General features: G+C 51.6%; 7 protein-coding genes across 7 annotated transcripts; 2 read left to right on the plus strand and 5 right to left on the minus strand.

Annotated features, from left to right (window-relative positions):
• Positions 1-1,841: 1,841 nt before the first annotated feature.
• On the minus strand, positions 1,842-4,656 carry J7T55_007971 (tp-dependent dna helicase recq; the record flags this gene model as incomplete). Its single annotated transcript, XM_053131119.1, has 7 exons — positions 1,842-1,979; positions 2,158-3,357; positions 3,413-3,524; positions 3,596-3,737; positions 3,779-3,848; positions 3,905-4,243; positions 4,300-4,656. 7 exons carry the CDS (start codon positions 4,654-4,656, stop codon positions 1,842-1,844), a joined length of 2,358 nt encoding a protein of 785 aa, XP_052990807.1.
• Positions 4,657-5,216: 560 nt separating this feature from the next.
• On the minus strand, positions 5,217-5,773 carry J7T55_007972 (uncharacterized protein; the record flags this gene model as incomplete). Its single annotated transcript, XM_053131120.1, has 3 exons — positions 5,217-5,418; positions 5,478-5,609; positions 5,700-5,773. The coding sequence occupies 3 exons, from the start codon at positions 5,771-5,773 to the stop codon at positions 5,217-5,219; spliced, it is 408 nt and encodes a 135-aa protein (XP_052990808.1).
• A 784-nt stretch (positions 5,774-6,557) lies between these two features.
• J7T55_007973 (uncharacterized protein) lies at positions 6,558-8,117 on the minus strand (the record flags this gene model as incomplete). The annotated part of the gene is made up of 7 exons (XM_053131121.1): positions 6,558-6,956; positions 7,043-7,133; positions 7,234-7,414; positions 7,494-7,763; positions 7,822-7,858; positions 7,915-7,934; positions 7,991-8,117. 7 exons carry the CDS (start codon positions 8,115-8,117, stop codon positions 6,558-6,560), a joined length of 1,125 nt encoding a protein of 374 aa, XP_052990809.1.
• A 2,231-nt stretch (positions 8,118-10,348) lies between these two features.
• J7T55_007974 (uncharacterized protein) lies at positions 10,349-12,024 on the plus strand (the record flags this gene model as incomplete). The annotated part of the gene is made up of 3 exons (XM_053131122.1): positions 10,349-10,565; positions 10,646-11,270; positions 11,325-12,024. 3 exons carry the CDS (start codon positions 10,349-10,351, stop codon positions 12,022-12,024), a joined length of 1,542 nt encoding a protein of 513 aa, XP_052990810.1.
• A 478-nt stretch (positions 12,025-12,502) lies between these two features.
• Positions 12,503-13,486, minus strand: J7T55_007975 (uncharacterized protein; the record flags this gene model as incomplete). The annotated part of the gene is made up of 1 exon (XM_053131123.1): positions 12,503-13,486. One exon carries the CDS (start codon positions 13,484-13,486, stop codon positions 12,503-12,505), a length of 984 nt encoding a protein of 327 aa, XP_052990811.1.
• Positions 13,487-14,666: 1,180 nt separating this feature from the next.
• J7T55_007976 (uncharacterized protein) lies at positions 14,667-16,375 on the plus strand (the record flags this gene model as incomplete). Its single annotated transcript, XM_053131124.1, has 4 exons — positions 14,667-14,874; positions 14,997-15,403; positions 15,462-16,074; positions 16,146-16,375. 4 exons carry the CDS (start codon positions 14,667-14,669, stop codon positions 16,373-16,375), a joined length of 1,458 nt encoding a protein of 485 aa, XP_052990812.1.
• A 1,096-nt stretch (positions 16,376-17,471) lies between these two features.
• On the minus strand, positions 17,472-17,996 carry J7T55_007977 (uncharacterized protein; the record flags this gene model as incomplete). Its single annotated transcript, XM_053131125.1, has 1 exon — positions 17,472-17,996. The coding sequence occupies one exon, from the start codon at positions 17,994-17,996 to the stop codon at positions 17,472-17,474; it is 525 nt and encodes a 174-aa protein (XP_052990813.1).
• Between the last annotated feature and the right edge of the window lie 196 nt (positions 17,997-18,192).

Genomic DNA, 18,192 nt, shown 5'->3' on the forward strand with positions numbered 1-18,192 from the left:
GCTCTCTTTTTAGCGCACCAGACCGGTCATCAGACCTTGTATAGCGTGAAGAATGAGTACCTAGGTAGTCTTCCGTTAGACTACATACGAGCCTTGCATTGGTAATTCTGGCACGACGACTGTGTATTTTTCCTAGAGAAGGTGAAAACTTTTGTCTATCAATTTGTTTGTCCATGCCAAGTCCAGACTGCCCAAGATGCTTTATAGGCCAGGTTTCTCGGGAATATTGTCCGAGGTGGTTGCTCAGATCTACCCCAAAAGTACGCCGGAGCTCTGGTCAACGCAAGACAGCAACTGCAACATCCATTCCAATTGTTAGTGATTATTAAACTGCAAACAGTACTCCTGAAATTGATCAACAAGCCTGGCAAAGCTCCGACCATGGCTGTCTTGTCTCCAGATGTCCAAGCTGGGAGGCCGCCATGCTCTCCTTCGCCGAAAACAAAGACTTCCCAGAAACCGCTTCCACCATGACCCCTTCCTGGAGCACGCCTATCCGAGCATCAAGCTGATGGTGGACTCCAGATTCCTCTGTCGCACCGAATACTTGACGAAGCACAGGGGTCTATGGCGTATATCCTGAAGTATGCAGAGCTATGGGACACAGAATGCAGAGCTAACTCCGAAGAAGACCAGCGCCTGAAATCGAGCTTCTCAGTCTCCACGCGTCGAAGATGATCCCCTCAACCTGACCTCAGCCGCCAGTGAAGGGGACACACACGGCTTCCACATCAATGGCGCTGATGTATCCCTGGCAGGCGCTGCCCCCAATGACATTGGTACCCGGAAACTACCACCTAACTCGACGTGCAGAGCACTAAAAAGCTCTATCAACCAGACGAGACCCGCGCGAGACTCGCGTTGCACCCGACAGCTCCTTCTGCGAAGCCAGACCGCGTAGGCTAACGCCCTCTTCGACCCAGCAGTAGACCTCGAACCCTCCTCCCCGATTCGCCCCGTCGCGTACCTGGAGCTTCCGCAAGTCCAGGCAGCACACAAGACCTCCTCGTAGACTGTGGCCGGCAGTTTTGGCGACTAGGCAACATGGTGGACGTTGTTGGCACCGCCGAGAAGTGTTGCAATTGGATGGAGATGGGAACGTACCCGATGTGAATACTCGTGATGCAAATTTCAACTGTCAATGCCCTGAGGTCCGGCTGCTGCGGACGGCATTAACCAGCGTAGCTTGGAAACACAAGATGGTTATGCCTAAGGGGCTACAGAACCGGGCAACGAACGTCAGGGATGCTATCATTAACAGTGCAATCAAGCAATCCGGTCGGGTTCCGTCTGTCCTTGTCTACGAGAGCGAGATTAACAAGTCGCCAGGTACCATTATACAAGTCTCCTGGTAGGCTGTAGATGTTCAAATGGTGCTTCAAGAGACGGACCTTGAAAGAGGGCTAGGCTCTGTTGTGAGTGGGCACATCATGTACACTTCCGGTGTCTCTGGCTTCCAGGATGACAATTTTACTACTTGGTTTGACTTCATCTATGTTTGTGCTACAGGAGCATGTTCAAAATTCTGGGTCTTCTATTGGCAGATCTTAGGACTTGACCAAGACTCTGGGCACCACTGCTACAGGTATAACACTGAGACAACACCCTTAGCCACTGATTTCTGGCCAAGTATCATTACACAGTTCCTATATCAGTTCTCATGTATCCTCCAGAAGACACCATGGGCACAAAGCTTTGTATCTGGACCTAGAGGTCTAGAAAAGCAGCCATCTTACAGGCAGCATTTACCACTGGCCCATAGCAGCCGGAGGATTACCCTCAACACACTTCGGCATCCACACAAAGGCCTTGCCTTGTTTTGTATTCACATAAGTCCATCCCTAGTTCATCAGCCTCGACCACGCCCATATGAGCCACGCCCTCTCGCGGATGACCCTCTCCCTCTCCCGTATGATCCGCGTGACCCACGACTTGCCTTCGATGAGTCCTCGACCACAGAAGATGTGCGCTTGAATGGCCTTTGGTTCGAGTTAGAGTCGGAATTCGGCTTCAGGTTGATCAAGGTTGGGTCATGCTTCGCTGTCTTGCAGGCTGCTGTAAATTCCTTCAATAATTCCTGCGGCGCAAGCACAAAGGTCAGCATCCACACACCATTATTGAAAAGTTGGAACCATAGAAGATAGACACAACACTCACATCAAAGTCCTGGTCCTGCATCGACTCCCACACAGGAGTCTGGTGCAGCTTCAACTCCCTCACACGCGGACTCATGATGCCAAACGCGACACGCGCCAGGAACCGCGGGTCGTCCCGCACAGGGCACAACGCCAGCACGTCGCGGATGCCCTCCCTGTCGAGCGGCTTCGTCTCCTGAGGTGGCAACTCGACACGCTTCCCGCCTGAGATGCAGAACGTGCAGTGCCCACACTCGTCCTTTCCGTCCGGCAGCCCCATGCCGAAGTGCTCCGCCAGCGCCACGGCAAAGCACCGCTCGCCCGTGATGAGCTCCAGCACCTCCCTGCAACGCGTCAGGGCATCGCGCTCCCGCTGCTCGAGGTCCACGTACATCTTGCGCGCAAGCTCGTCCAGCTGCGCGTCGCTAGAAGGGAGCTTCCGTAGCACGCGGAACTTGGGGACCACGCCTTTTGCTGTGAGCTTAATGATGTTGTCGCGGTCTAGGTGGTCGAGGATTTGGATGATGTCGGCGCGGAGGTAGCCTGTCTTCCGCACTATCGCGTTTACATCGACATGGGTAAGTTTGGTCTTCTTGTCTGAGTTTTCGAGGATGGCCCTGGCTTCTGGGCGGTCGCTCTTCGCCATTCTGTCCATGAACATGTGGTAGGGTCCTGTTGTCTCGAAGGAGTAGTTGCTGTATTCTGGGGTAATGGCCCGGATCAAGTTGTAGTGGAGCTCGAGGGTGGCGTAGATGATGCTCAAGGGGCTTTGCCGAATGTCAAACTCATTCATTTGAGCCCTGATGTCCTTTTTGAACGTGGCGCCGACCCCAAGAGCTGTGACCTCGTCATTGAAAATATCTCCTATCAGCTTTCGGAACGGCTCGTAAGACGGCAAGTCCCCTCTTGCAAAGTTCTCGCGGATGTAGGAATCGGAGTTACAAAGGTAGAACATGCAGTTGCTCTGTCTTCCATCTCTTCCCGCGCGGCCAATTTGCTGGCTATACTCCTCAACTGTGGATGCTTGGGTGTAGTGGACGATATTACGGATATCAGCTTTGTCTACTCCCATTCCGAATGCAATTGTGGCGATGACGATCCGGACACGGTTTGCCATGAAGTCGTCCTGGACTTTAGTCTTCTGCTCCACCTTCATGCCCGCATGAAAGGCTGTTGCATCGAACTTGTGCTCTCGCAGCCTCAAGGCGAGGTCCTCAGACTCCTACAGAGGAGATTTAGCTTTGTGTGCCTTCCAAGAGGCCTTCGTGTCAATATACCTTTTGAATGGTGACATAAACCAGGGTAGGCCCTGGATTCTTCTGCAAGAAGCCACACAGCTTTTGGAATTTTTGTGATGGGATTTTCACAGACTCGGCAAAGAGATTAAGACTGGGCACAATGTCAGCAGTATGCCTTTTTATAGTCTTTCAATTGACTAGGAGGATGGCAACACAGCTTACTTCGGTCGATAAGGTGAAGTCCGGAAGACGCCTGTCTCATCAATGTCAAATGCTTTGCAAACATCCTCTGCTACTTTTGCAGTTGCGGTAGCGGTCAGACAGACTACACGTTCTGCGTTGATTTCTTCAACAAAGCGGGCAACTGAAAGAATGCACATGTTAGCAATGTGATGCAGGACTGACCAATGATGGCAGAAGAAGACATGGGATCAATCCAACCTTTGAGATACTCTGGTCTGAAAGAATGGCCCCACTGGCATGATGTCAGCGATTTCTGGCAATGTCTACGGAGTAAAAGGCGACCAGTACCTCCGAGATGCAATGAGCCTCATCGACGGCAACAAGGCGGACACCACCAGGGACATGCTTCATGCTCACGACGAACCGTTCGTTGTTGAGCCTCTCTGGTGAGCAGTATATCATCCTCAGCTCGCCCCTGCTCAGCTGCTGTTTGATGGCTTGGAGCTCCTCCCAGGACTTTGTCGAGTCGATGCAGTCGGCAGCGATGCCGCGTCTCTTCAGGGCATCGACCTGGTCCTTCATCAAGGCGATAAGGGGAGAGATGACGATGGTGATCCCGGACTGGCCGGGCTCCCTGAGGCCACGGGACTTGTCCAGCTCGGGGAAGGCTATGGCCGGTATCTTCGACTACATTCAGCAGTCGATCATGGCTTGCTGTCATCATGGGAGGAGCACGTTCTTACTTGGTAGCACAGAGACTTTCCAGCACCTGTTGGGAAGACGACAAGAGCACTCTTGCCAGCAAGAGTGCGACTGATGGCTCCCTTTTGCTCGTGGCGAAAGTCATCGTAACCAAACTTTTCGTTCAAGATATGTCGTGCAAGCTCAATGTTCTCTTTTTCGAATACCGGATTGAAATCATCGTCCTGTGGACCGGGCACGGAGCTGTTGGTGGTCTTCTTCTGCCGTTTGGCGGCAAACGGAGCATCGTCCTTGTCTGCCGACTTGCGCTTTGTGGCTTGGGCCTTGCTGCTCTGCAGGATGTTGTCTACATCGACGTTGTCGAAGAGATCATCTCCGGAGTCAAAATCGTCACTCATATTGATCTGCCTTGTTGGGTGTGGAATCGAGTTTCCAATTTCGTGGGTTGCGGTCGGAGATATGTGACGCGTCGACCCGCGTCGCCCCTGAAACTAGTTGAGGGTATGCCCCGCGAAGTCAGGTGCTCGGGTGCTGTGAATGCGGTGCCAACGGAGATGCTCTCCAGGCACTGAGGTGGACAGGGATGCTGGCGGGGCCTCTGGTGCTCTGTGCTCTGTGCTCTGTGCTCTGTGCTCTGTGCTCTGTGCTCTGTGCTCTGTGCTCTGTGCTCTGTGCTCTACGCCAGGCCATCTGGTTTCTCTTTTCTCATTTCCCGCCTACCTAAATATCGAAATCTGACCTTCATCTAGTTTCCAATTTGATCTATAATAGATGAATATCGACAAAGCCGGCGACAAACTTGCTTAAACAGCCCGTCAAGAACCAGGCACTACTTGGAGAGTCTATTTGAATTTCGTTTGCTTGTGAAGACACACCTAATCCTACTCCAGCAGCATCTGAGCCCTCGTCCCCAGGTTGTCCTGTCCCCCTTAACTATTCTTCGAGATAATACACTGCTTCAAATGCCTTTCAATGTTCCCTCGATCGAATTGTTCTTCAGGAGAAGGAGAAGAAAGGGTGTCCACCAGGTCGGCTGAATCGATAGCCGCTTGTAGTTGCTTCCATTGCCGTCGTCAGCATCTCCAATTGGAGCCCAGAACATCCTGCCCTTCAACGAATGTCTAGAAGCCTTCTTCTGGGACCTTGTGAGCGGTTCGGGTCTGATTTCTGGTTGTCTCATGACATAACGGTGCCCTCTTCATCCCTCTCGACAACATACCCATTGACATCGCGACCCGTAATACTGGGGTCACCGGTGAAGACTGGTGCTCTAGCTCCTTCCTCACGCCGGAAGTAGCTCCAGAAATTGGTGATGGCGTCCGATGCGCGGTCTTCAAGGGCTGCTACTGGTCTTGGACGTGTTAGCAGTGCAACTTGACAGTATGATGCTGCTAGTTTGAGTCCTAGGACAATGTCTGAACATGCCCAGGCGGTCGCTTACCCTTTCGCGAAAGGCATAGCACTGACGCTGGCCACAGCAGCTGCGACGACAGCAACAGCCGAGGAGATCTTCATGTTGCAACTTGGTGCTTTATTGAATGTCACAGAGTGCTTTTTCAGGGCTTGGCTGCGGTTGTTTTGGGAAAAATGAGCTGAGCTAGGCTCAGGTGATGTTCTACTGCGTGTCTCCTTTTCAAAGTAGTTGTGGCGAATAGGCAATTGTCTTCTTCAAGTCCGTTCAGTGGGGAATGATCACTGGCACAGGTTTGTTTCAATTTAATGGGTCATCTTCTGATTAAATTCTTAGTTCTTAGTCTTTTCATCGGCTTGCCTGGCAATTTTATCTCAGCCACTCTTCTTTCGCCAGAGTCAAACTCCCGCCCACTTGACTCGCCCGCTAAGTCCCCCTCAGTTATGCACTCGCTGCGCCCGTGATAGAGTTCAAAGCCTGAGACAGGACTAGCCTCAGAGTCTGTCTGTCTCAGCCCCTCGACGAGTTAAGCAAGGCGCTATATATAACCATCGGAAAGCTTTAGTGTTTGGCAAAATGTGCTTATCGACGAAGGGGAAGTAAGTTCGGGCTGGTCTAGGCTTTGCATCTCATGTTGTTGCCGGGAGGACCGAAAGTTATATTGTCTTTCTGCAACCATTGACAACCTGAGTCCTGTGCCAACACCAAGCTGTTTCACAGGACAGTTGAAGTCACCCCCTCGCATCAGACTTCAGCCGGTGCCTGCCAGCCCAGATTTTCAAGGAACGGCAGATAACCCCATCACATATTAATTATCACGCGCACCGCGCAGAGCGTCTCTCAGTAATGCCCCATACTCGTGGCTCTCAATGCTCGGAATAGCCAAACTCAAGCCTCCTCATAGAACGTAGCGATATCCGTCCTGACCCCAATCTTCCCTTGCGGTGGCGGCTGGCGCTTGATATAAATCGCCTCCTCGCTGCTGTTCTCGGACGCGGTGTAGGGGCCCTGGCCGTGCTTGGTGTGCGTGCCGACGCCGTCCTGGCCGCCTCCGTGAATGTCGACCTCGCGCCCGCTCCGGCTCTTGTCCATCAGCTGGAACTTGGACATCTTTTTCGTGCTCAGGCTGTGGCTCCCGCCGCCCGTGTTGTTGCCTCCCATTTTGTAGTCCGACCCGCCGCGGTTCGAGCTGCCCAGCAGAGCCGGCGTGTATCGCTTCGCGACTGCTTTGAAGGAGGGGAAGGATGCGGCAAGGATGCCGACGTTTATTTCGATGGCGGACCAGTACTGTTTTGACAGCTTTGTCAGTAATTTTCCCCAATTTGTTTTGTTCCAGGACGCCAGGGCTGGCCTGTTGGGGGTTATCTCTTTACCATGGCTCCCGAGATGACCCAGGTGGCATCGGCGTCGGGCGCGAGCATTTGAGGGATATAGGTGATTCGAATGATGGACGACAAGCAAGCGCTGAACCAAATGAAAGAATCATAGTCAGCACCTTTCCCCGTAGGATAGTAGCCAAATTGCTGAGTTCTCGGAGTAGTGTGGGCTAGGGGCATCGACTTACAAAAACCCCAGAGACATCATAACACCCAAGCCGATCTTCTGCCGCTTAGGCATGTTGAGTTTCGATACCATCTTGAGAGGCAGAGTGTAAGTCAAGAAATCCGTCGAGATATTGACTGCGGCGTTGGCCAGATAGAAGGCGTTGATGTTTATGCATTTCTTGTTCGTGATGTTCAGATCGTCTGCACGGCAGAGTTAGCGTGTACCCTCAGGCTCAAAGATGCTTAGTTGCGTCAATCTCCACAAGGAATATGGACTCACAGGCAGCCTGGACAGGTGTGCATTGGAAAATGCAAACGATGACATTGGCGCCAGCCTGGCAAGTGACGACGCCAATGATGATATATGCGAGCCGCCGAAGGTCACGGTCCCCGAGACGTGTGTAAAGTGCTAACACCGAGGTCTTGATGAAACCTAAGCAGGCATTGTAGAAGATAGAAGACAGCCAGACTATCTGCGAGTATGATATGAGATTGTCCGAGCCACGGAGCATAACATCGCTAATATGGGATCCGAGCCCGTGGTTGACAGCTGGTAACAACGGCTTAGCCCTGGTCACCGAATTGTCGGCAAAGACTCGTATGCTTACCAAGTATAGTTGCAATGATAAAAGCCCACGCCAATAGCTGCGTGAAGTTTAGCCTGGTGCTCAACTTGCTGTTCAATGAATGTGACAACTTACTGCAGCGATTACAATGAGTGCTATGAAGGAGAGTCAGCCATTGTTCATGCATTGAAATCCGAGACGCATTGCTCACCATCGTCGGGTCCGAACGACTTTGTAATATGGATACGGGCGAATAGTCGCAAAGAAATCGTCAGAATCGTGATAACGCCAAAGACAACGGACACAGTGGTCACCGTGGGTCCTTGAGATTCAGCCATCTGCTGTCTCGGAAAAGAAAATGCCTAGAAATATTCAATCCACTTGCACGGTGCGTTAAGGAGAGAATGCGCCGGTAGCTTAAGCCGCGGATCGAGGTCAAAGAGAATGAAATGAACGGAATCAAGGTTTTCGTGTCTTCAAGACATTGCGATAGGAGGAGTGGGCGGCCGATGAGATATTTGGGAATTGGGGTGTGCGGGAGGCAACATGTCTCCCTCTAGAGCCAGGGTGGGCAACATCCGACTCAGTCATAATTCAGAAAAGAAGAAAGCGTTACATATCTGCAGGGAGCTGATGTGACGGCATGGTTGCGGGCTGATCCCTTGGCCACTGGTGTTCAAACACTAGGATGGCGAAGACGAGCAGTCCCCATAAAATATGACGAGCCCTGGCGCCTAGCCCCAGATATCCATGGACGAATGGAGAGCCATTGTGCGCGGAGCCTCGAGAGTGAGGTGAGTAATTAACCTGGTCTTTGTCAGTGGAAAGCCCTCATCCCTCGGAAAATATCTAGATCACCCTCCAGCAGTTTCATGAAGTAGTACAGGGCACATAAGTTGCAGACATCTTCTCTGGAGGAGGGGATGAAATGAAGATATCCGTTACCCCTTGGATAGAGCCAAGTGAACAAAACGACTAGTACCGACAGATGGGGGCGTAATGTGATACGTTACCGACGAACACCAGCACAATCAATGGTGCCTCTGCCGAAACATGGTAGAGGCAGACTATAGAAGATCTTTTCCAGAGTCGGGACGACACTTGGATGCATGCAGAAGCATTGTGGATCACCAAAGCGCTCGTGTTGCTGTGTCGTCGTGGCATCCAGGGGACTTGCCTCAATTTTAACAGAGTCTAAACTTAATTTGAAGAGAGGCCAGCAGGTGGCCCGCGGCCGGATGGCTGGCCGTTGAGGATCTTCGTTTGGGACGTAGGCTCCGGAGTCGACGATCAAGAGTCGCTACCATCAGGCGTGTGCTCTTTTCTGTGGTTCTCTGCTCGATCAGCATGAGCAGAACTGTTTTCTGCAACAAATTCCCGATAGTATGCACCAGCTCTCCTGCATGCTGCATGCGGACATTGCCCAGCGCGCAGGGATTGCAGATCCCCATATTTAGAGGGGAGAAGCGATGGGTCCAATCGACCTGTCAGAGAGAGTGAGAGATGCCGTCACGCAAAAGTAATAGCCAGGCACAGTATCTGCGCACATAGTCTAGTCAGCTCCCACAATCCGACATATTTTCCTACCTGAAGTAACTTGAAAGAAAAGAGCTGGGTTGGCAATATAGGGATCAGCAGCAAATATATCGAATGATTGGCCAGCGTCTTTCCCGGCAGTTTGTTCCGACCGGGCTTGAGCATCTATGAACACTTGGCAGTTCCAATTCCTGACCATTCGAAAAGGAGGGAGTTTGTTGCAGGCCAACCACAAGTGTAGTATGTACCCACATCCATCATCAATCCGAAAAGTACGATGTCGGGGCACCCTGGGAATCTACGAGCTCCAGTGGGACTCTCTTTGCAGTGTCTGGGCGCAGATCACTTCGTAGTCGCAGTGCGCAATACCCAGAGTCCACATTCTAACTGACTTACCTGTCGTCAAAGTCGACAATTTGGGCCACCTATGCACATCCATTCACTTGACAGGTGCGGGCGCTTGTCCGGGTAGGACCGTTATTTTGGACTCGCCAGGCCAATCGCGGATTGTCCGACTATCGTCGGGTATCTGAAGCCCACGGGAGATACCCACTGCTTATTTCGATCCTTCAAACGGCTCTTAGCTGCCGAGTCCCCTCGGCCGACGGCAGCTGACGCCGGCCGCCCATTCGCAGCGGCGCGGTGGAGCCTGCTCTCTTTAACTGGATACTAGCGGGGCCGTGGAAATTTGGGGGTGAGGTGATCTTATATGGGTCTGCCGAATCCAGCAGGCAACCGTTAGAGCCATGTAACATCAAATGCCACACACGTTATTCGCTAGTCAATGGATTTGGGTGGGGAATGAGAGAAGGATCATGATCAGAGGAGGGATTCTCCTGCCAGCACCCATCGAATACACCTGCACGTCGAGCAGCTGGACATAAATAATTGCAGACACGGCTTGCTGCTCACCGAGGTGCATATCATCCCAGCCGTCTTGACGGATAGCACGTCAAGAACAAAGACAGTGTCGTGCAGAGAATCTTGACTCAACCAAGGCTTGGCTCAGCTTCCGGTTGCAACATCACTAAGGATGCCTTCAATTCTACGGATTGTGGGAGGATTAGTCCTCCTCGGTCTGGCGCATGTCATCGGCAGCTTTGTCTATCAGATCATCTACTACCGTTTCTTTCACCCACTGGCTAAGTTCCCCGGGCCATTCTGGGGATCAGTGACTCGGTTATGGATCACCTATCACAATGTCAAAGGCGACGAGCCTGAGACGTTCCAGGCTCTGCACCGCAAATACGGTATGTTGCACTATTTTTCTCGCACTGGAATACTAGAGACAGCAGGGTTATTTGTGCGTATTCTGACATCTCGCGCTCAGGCCCAGTTATACGTATCACGCCAGTGATGCTGTTAGTGAGCGACGCCACCAAGCTGCCTGTTATTTACAGCCGCCAGGCCAACAAGTCCAAGCACTACATCACGGGCAGCTTCGGCAAGACGGAGTCGCTCTTCAACATGCAGGACTCTAAGACGCACTCGCGGTTCCGCAAGATCGCCGCTGCGCCGTACAGCTTCACCAACATCAAGAAGATGGAGCCTCTTATCGACGCGCGCATTGGAGAGTGGATGGATCGCCTGGAAGAGCTTTTCATCAAGCGCGAGCCTGGTGTCAAGTTCGATTTTGCTCCTTGGGCTGTCTACATGGCCTACGATGTTATCTCTGAGGTTGGCTTCGGCGAGCCGTTTGGTTTCATCCAGCAGGGCACCGATGTTGGGGGCTTGATCCAGGGCTTTCATGACGGACTTACACCCTTTGGTATTATGGCGAGGCTGTATCCCATGACAAATTGGATCAAGAGCACTTTCCTTGGGAAATATTTCGTCGCCACTCCCGAGCAGGATTCAGGAATCGGAACGCTTATGCGCTTCCGGGACAAGCTTATCGATCAACGTTTCAAGGAGATTGAGGCTGGGACGAACGTGCGATTTGATTTGCTTCAGACGTGAGTGAGAAATATTGCAGACTTAACCATGGGCCCTTTCTGACCACGATCTAGTTTCATCGAGGCCCGCGATGAAGAAGGCAAGCCACTGGACCTGGATTATATCAAGGCAGAGATTCTGCTCGTGCTTTTGGCTGGCGCAGACACAACGGGCACAGCATTCCAAGCTATGATGGTCTACGTCCTATCGAACCCAACTGTCTACAGCAAGCTGATGGCTGAGCTGGACGCCGCGACCGAAGCCGGCAAGATCAGCGCACAGGGCATCCCGCAGTACGAGGAGATCGTGGCACACTGCCCCTACTACCTCGCCTGTCTGCGTGAGTCGATGCGCCTGACTCCGTCCGCGCCAAACATCTTCCCTCGTATTGCCGGCCCAGGAGGACTATCCCTGGGCGAGAAGTTCGTGCCCGAGGGGACCGAACTCACCTGCAACCCTTGGCTTGTTCACCGTGACCAGAACCTCTACGGTGACGATGCAGGCGAGTTCCGTCCTGAGAGATGGCTCGAGGACACCGAGAAGGCGAAGGACTTCTTGAAGTACAACATGGCCTTTGGTTATGGCGCCCGAGTATGCCTTGGCAGGGAAATCGCAAACATGGAGCTGTACAAGGCGCCGCTACAGTTCTTCAGGACTTTCAGACCCGACATCGTGAACAAGGAGGTGCCCGCGCGGTATATAATCAATGGTGGTGTGAGTTACTATGAGGATATGTGGCTGAGTATCAGCAAGAGGGCAGCAGCCAAGGCTTGAGAGGCCAGTCCAGAATATCGTACAAATACAGTTATATATAATTAGTTTTTACTTCCTTAAAAATAATTGTTGTTCAAAGAAAAGAATTCAGTAATTCATTTATAAGAGCGTTCAAAAATTTGCTAAAACCAGAGACTTGTTAGAGAAACGGTTGATTGATACTGATAGCAATTGATATCTCACCTTTGCCCTAGCACGCATGCTGTATTTGTTGCCTTCCAACGTTCTATTTTGCTAGAGCCCTTTCTAAAGCTGGCTGCTCTCCGACTTCATCAGGTCAACTTTGTCATGGATATCGCTGTCACTCGCACTGCCTTGAGTTGCGTTGCAAAGAGCTTTCGATTCAAAAAAAAAAGAAGAAAAGAAAAAGTCGCGAAAGTTTTAACCGCTGTCAATATCGTGGCCTATTCATGGTGAAGCGTATGCGCTATCTTCTTGTTAACGCAATAGCATACGTTTTGAGTAGTTTATGTTTGGCTCATCGACCTGTATAATGCGAAGCGGCAAACGCATCACTCAAGAAATTTACCAAATCTTTGATCATGGTGCTTGAGTACCAATGCCCCAGGCCGTCGTACTCCTTCCAGCAGACGTCCCCTTCCAATTGACTTAGGCACTCGGAGGCTCTTCGACCAAGACTTATGCTGACTCTCTCATCTTGGTCTCCATGACCAAGAAAGATAGGGGTTCCCTGTATGGGGAGTAATGTTGAGGGTGAGGTTACAGCCGGAAGCCCCAGCTCTTCTCTCAACCAGCTCACAGCTCTACTCGCTGGAGTTATCGTTGTTTCTTCACTCGTTGTGCTGCCAACTTCGGCAATGAACGGGTCAAAGCCAAGCTCTCCATTGTCATAAAGTTCATAAGCCTGGTCGTTTCCAGCTTCTCCCATCAGACTTTCCGCGAAGGGAAGCCACCCGCACATCCCAAAACAGGCACCAAGAGCCGCTCCATCCCACAGCAACAGTGCTATCAGTGAAGCTGCACATCCCTGGCTGAGCCCCCCAAGAACCACATTCTTCGCACCTCCTGGCACGATAGAAATTTCAGTGTAGAGCAGTTGGTGTAAGTATTTAGTCGTCTCAGCCAAGCCCTCTATCTGCAGCTCTTCTCTCTCTGTTGCCGGTGGGTCAAGCCTCCAATTGTCGAACCACTGATGGGTATATGCGCGCTTGTAGATAGTGGCCCGACGTCGAGCAGCTGTGGGAAAGATGAAACGAGCGTTCGGAAAAGCCGTCTGCAGAGTTATGACGGCGTTCTGAGCCTGAGGGTCGGTCAGAGGCCAGACGATCCGCGGATTGTTTTTGTTGTCATCCGATGAGCTCAAGCACGTCTTTTGAATAGGTGTGCGCAGCAGCTCAGGCCCGAACTTCTCTGCCCACGAGCCCCGTCCGTGAAGCAGAATGAAAGTCTGCTTGTGCGGCAACTGCAGCGGCTCGAAAACCCGCGGGTCCGGGTAATCCATATAAGCGATCAACTTTCAGTGAGCTGGAAATCTTCTGTGTGACCTTTTTGCGAAATGTCAACACGGCTTCCTATTGTAGCAGAAATGACTGTGGCTTGATATACCCTACACCTTGACAGGGCTCCACTATGTACAACGGTTGCCTGCATGAGGCCAAACCAGGTAACTCGAGTGCTGCCTATAACGTGAGATGTGCACAGGCCGCAGAGGGGCCGGGCCTGGCTTCGATGTTTAGCATAAAGAGTCCCACAAATAAATTAAATAAGATGCATCACAGAGTAGAAGCGATTTGAAAGGTTTAAAAAAACGACGACATACCGACCTACACGGCATGGGAGAGAAGCTCATCTGACAGCTTTGCCAGTACATGTCAATTCATAGAAAACAGAAGCTTGTTCCACGTGAGACAGAGTAAGCCAATTTAAGCACTCATGTGCATCCCCACTAGCTATATGCCTGATGGACTGACCATCAAGACCCAGAAATTTGGTCTGAAAGCCTGTTCCATAACTCAACATCACGAGCACGTTCTCACCTGTGGAATAGAGACTGGTAGACAGTCATTCGATGTCGGCTGCAAACAGTATCATAACCAAGGAAAGTGATCACGTGTTCGTAGAGATTAAGTAGACAATCATACGCAGTCATCCGAGTCTTTCTAGGCCGTCCCGGCGTTTCCGTTCCGGGTCACCACTCTGGTCGGCCCCTTGACAAGAATAGGATAGGCTTGGTCTAAAGAATTACGTAGCGTCGGCAGACATTGCGGGAGTTGTGCGGAGTAGTCAGAGGCCTAGTGATTCGCTGACAGCAAAAGGCCTCTGGATAGTCTCCGGTGTTGACCCGACTAAGTGGGAATGGCAGTCGCCAAGACCGGGATCATTAGGGGCAGAATCGGAAAAGATTGCCTGCCATGACAAAATGTAGCAGGGCACATGACTTCCATGTTAAATGTCTCCATTCGGACTCCACGCGAGCAATGATTCGGGCCGTTATGTGTCTCCACCTCCACACCGTAACGTAAATATTGGGGAAGTGGGACGAAATATTATAGCGTAGTATAAGAAGGGAATTTCCCACGGGGTCGAATGGCGTTCCAATTGATTTGTAGGTGGTGATCACTCTCCGACAGTCCCTGAGAAAGCCCTCGAGAGTCTTGTTAGGACTCGCCTCCGGTTTCACAATGTGGTTCCTCTTGATGCTGCCCCTTTTCGCTACAGCCGTGGCAGGGGATGAGGCTTCTTGCTCTACCTTGGCCGGGAACTCGGGGCCTTTAAATGTCAACGGAACAGTCCTGACTAACTCCACATGGATCCCGGCGGGTGCCAAGAACGTGTCAGGGACTTTCAACGCAGCGGCTTTCTGCGAGGTGTCCGGGACGGTATCCTATGGTACCAATGACTCGGTTGTTTTTGAAGTCTGGCTGCCAGAAGAAAATGTATATAACGGCAGATTTCTCGCTGTTGGTCAGTATTATCACATTTTGGGACTGAATTGGGCTGACTCTTCGTAGGAAATGGAGGCATGGCAGGCACGATTGATGACGCTGCGCTTGTGCTGAATCTGAACAGCGGGTATGCAGTCGCTGGAGGGGATAGCGGACATCGAGCAGCGGAGAACAACGACGGCAGCGGCGAAAACGGAGTCTACATCCCGTACCTGCATGACCAGGACCAGATTCTCGCCTGGATCCACAACTCAATAGCCTACTTTACCCCTCCTGCGAAATCGATCGTTGAAGCATACTACGCCAGTGCTCCTCAATACAGCTACTACAAGGGATGCTCTACGGGCGGTGCGCAAGCCTTTGCTCTCGCGCAATATCACCCTGAGCTGTTCGATGGCATAGTGGCCGGGTGCCCTGGAAACTGGTACTCTCATCTCACCCTGTCGTTCTTGTGGAACGCACAGGCTTCTGAAGTAAACCCCCTGATTAACGCTAGGTAATCTTGTCCACATAACTTACAAACGGCCACAGGGTACTGAGTTAGAAGACGAGACCGCGGGCCAGAACATCCTCGATTTTGTCGAACAAGCCGTTTTGGACCATTGCGATGAGCTTGATGGAGTCAAAGATGGCCTGCTTGAAAATCCTTTGATCTGCGACTTCGATATCACCACGCTGCAATGCGGTTCAACAGCAGCCAACTCGACCCAGTGCCTTTCCTCGACCCAGATCGCCGCGTTCCAGAAGATATACGACGGCCCCCGCAACTCGACCGGCAACAGCCTCTATCCTGGTTTCACATTCGGCAGTGAGAACGAGCTCATCCAGCAGACATCTGGCTCCCTCGCAGGGTCTTTCACGGCCTCGATCCTACAGAACGTGGTCTTTGATAATCTTTCTTACGACGTAAACTCGTTTGACTGGGACGCAGACGTTGGTCTCATTGACCACCGCGTCGGTACCCTTATCGACGAGATCAGCCCGGACCTATCAGCGTTCCGTGCAAGGGGCGGCAAGCTCTTGGTAACGCAGGGCTGGGCCGACCCGTACAATGCGGCGACGTGGCCGATCGATCACAAAAAACAGCTCGAGGATGCTATGGGCGGAGATGTCTCGGATTGGTTTTCACTCTTCATGTTGCCCGGTATGCCCCTTACCTCTCTGAGAAATACTAGGTTCCATTGTGTGTGGTCTTGTTTGACTAACAACGTCCAGGAGGAGGTCACTGCGAGGGAACCCTCAAGCATACATCAACACCACAGACACCGCACTCGTTGGAGAAGCTCGTTGAGTGGGTTGAGACGGGACAAGCACCGCAAGAGATGCTTTTCAGTAACCCGCCGGATGGTGGGAACATCACGCGGAAAGTCTGTCCCTGGCCAAGCACTGCTGAGTATACTGGTGGCAGCACCAACGACTGGTCATCCTTTGTCTGTAGTAGTTAGACGACGACGACCACAAATCCATATTAATAGAGAGTCATTAATCACCACGAGGTGTTCGATGATACGTTACCTGGATGACAGACTCACATCCTGTTCTTATTTCCACTTCTTCACACAAATACGTGTACTCCATCGCCGATCAACATGATAGATCTAGTCAGTCCACCGTATACAAATGCTGGCATGTCGTCAACTACGGTGACCGAGGCGAGCGGCGCGAACAAACCCAAGCCTGCAGCCGGGCCTTAAAAGAGTTTGGTGGGCTGTCTTAAAATGCTGGGTGGGCCACTTATAGCTGCCAGATGCCCGCGGCAATGACAAAGCCATTGCAAATAAGATGAAAACTTACCTCTGGGATACTCTACTACCAAGGCCGCTAATTAAATGGGCCATATTTCTACCAGCCAATATCTTCTAGTAAGATCGCCGGAATAAACCATGTTTTGTGGTCACCAAACGGGCTTCTCTAATACAATCACCCAAGCACCGTATGTCATGGATCTCCACTAGTGAAATTGGTCTGGTGTACACAGTCAATTCTTCCACAAATGTCTATGCTGCCATGTCAACTCAGTATTTCCTCGTAACTCCGTTTCATTTACTCCTAAGTGTTATTGACTGTCAAGAGCTGTGTATTTGCTGGTAGAGGAGCCACTCTTGGTCCCGTTCGTGCAGAGATCTTCTTGCAAGCTGTCAGTACACAAGTGGCTTATTCAGCAGTCCTTTTGTCATATTTGAAGACTAGACTGTGTCTGATATCCTGCTACCACCGAGATAATTGGCTTCCATACGCGCACAATGCTGGGCTCGGAGTTACTCTGTGTGGTTTCCAGGATCGACGACCGAACCAGGCTGTAGCATAGCCTCACCCTACAATGTGGCAGCGAAACCTCCCAACTGTCTCGGACAGGCGCTCATGAGAGCCGTCATCGTAGACACCCCACACCCATGTGAGAGCGCTCGACCCGCCACTTTGCCAGCCCCACTTCTCCTTAGATCAACTACCTTCAATGAAATCAGCGAGGGAGCAATCCTCTTATCACAGGATAGGAGGACGCCTACCGTTCTGCGTTCTTTAAGTGGCATCTCTCTAGTTTCACCGCCATTGATTCTGACGAGGGGTATGTGCGGTTGGATATGGCGTGTACACTGGCGGAGGCTCAGAGATTGCTGTAGTGACTGGGCTTAGAGTGGACAGCCCGCCTAAGTGATCATCTTGTTCGTTTGCGTCCTGCCGGTGGTCGCCGTCCGGGGAGTGGCGGATACCCTGCTCCAAATCTACGACTTTCCTTGCGTTTCGACGTGGGGTCGTCCTGCTTCCACGACAGTCTTCAATGACAGTGGTAGCCCACACGATGACTATGATGGTGAGGCTGATTGCCAAGACAGCTGGCCATAGAAGCGCTGGTATGAGGATGAGAAGTGCAGTCAATGTGCCTCGGAGGACTGGGTTCCCTGAGTCTTCGAAGAAGTCTGGTAGCTTCTTCAGAGCCTCCTTTCGCCAGTAGGAGATGTATTTGGCGATCAGGAAGGCAGTGAAGATGACCAAGGCGCCGTAGACGGCACAAATAGTGGGAATCACCCAGCTATCGTGAATTTGGCCAATGTAAAGGCGAGGCATCTCGACGATTCTGCCCTTAGTTTCTGGTGACAAGTGATAACTAGCTAGTTGGTTAAAGCTGGCCTGACAAGTTCAACTCGTTGAACTGGTGAGATTAAACTTACTTGTGAAGTGAGGAAGAGGGTGAGCAGAGTATGCGGCGTCCTGTGTGATGCTTTGTGACTAAAATCAAGCCTTGCTGGATATCGAGAGAGAA

This window comes from Diaporthe amygdali (genome assembly GCF_026229845.1).
Source record: "Diaporthe amygdali strain CAA958 chromosome Unknown NODE_25_length_736740_cov_64_583793, whole genome shotgun sequence".
Lineage (NCBI taxonomy): Eukaryota > Fungi > Ascomycota > Sordariomycetes > Diaporthales > Diaporthaceae > Diaporthe > Diaporthe amygdali.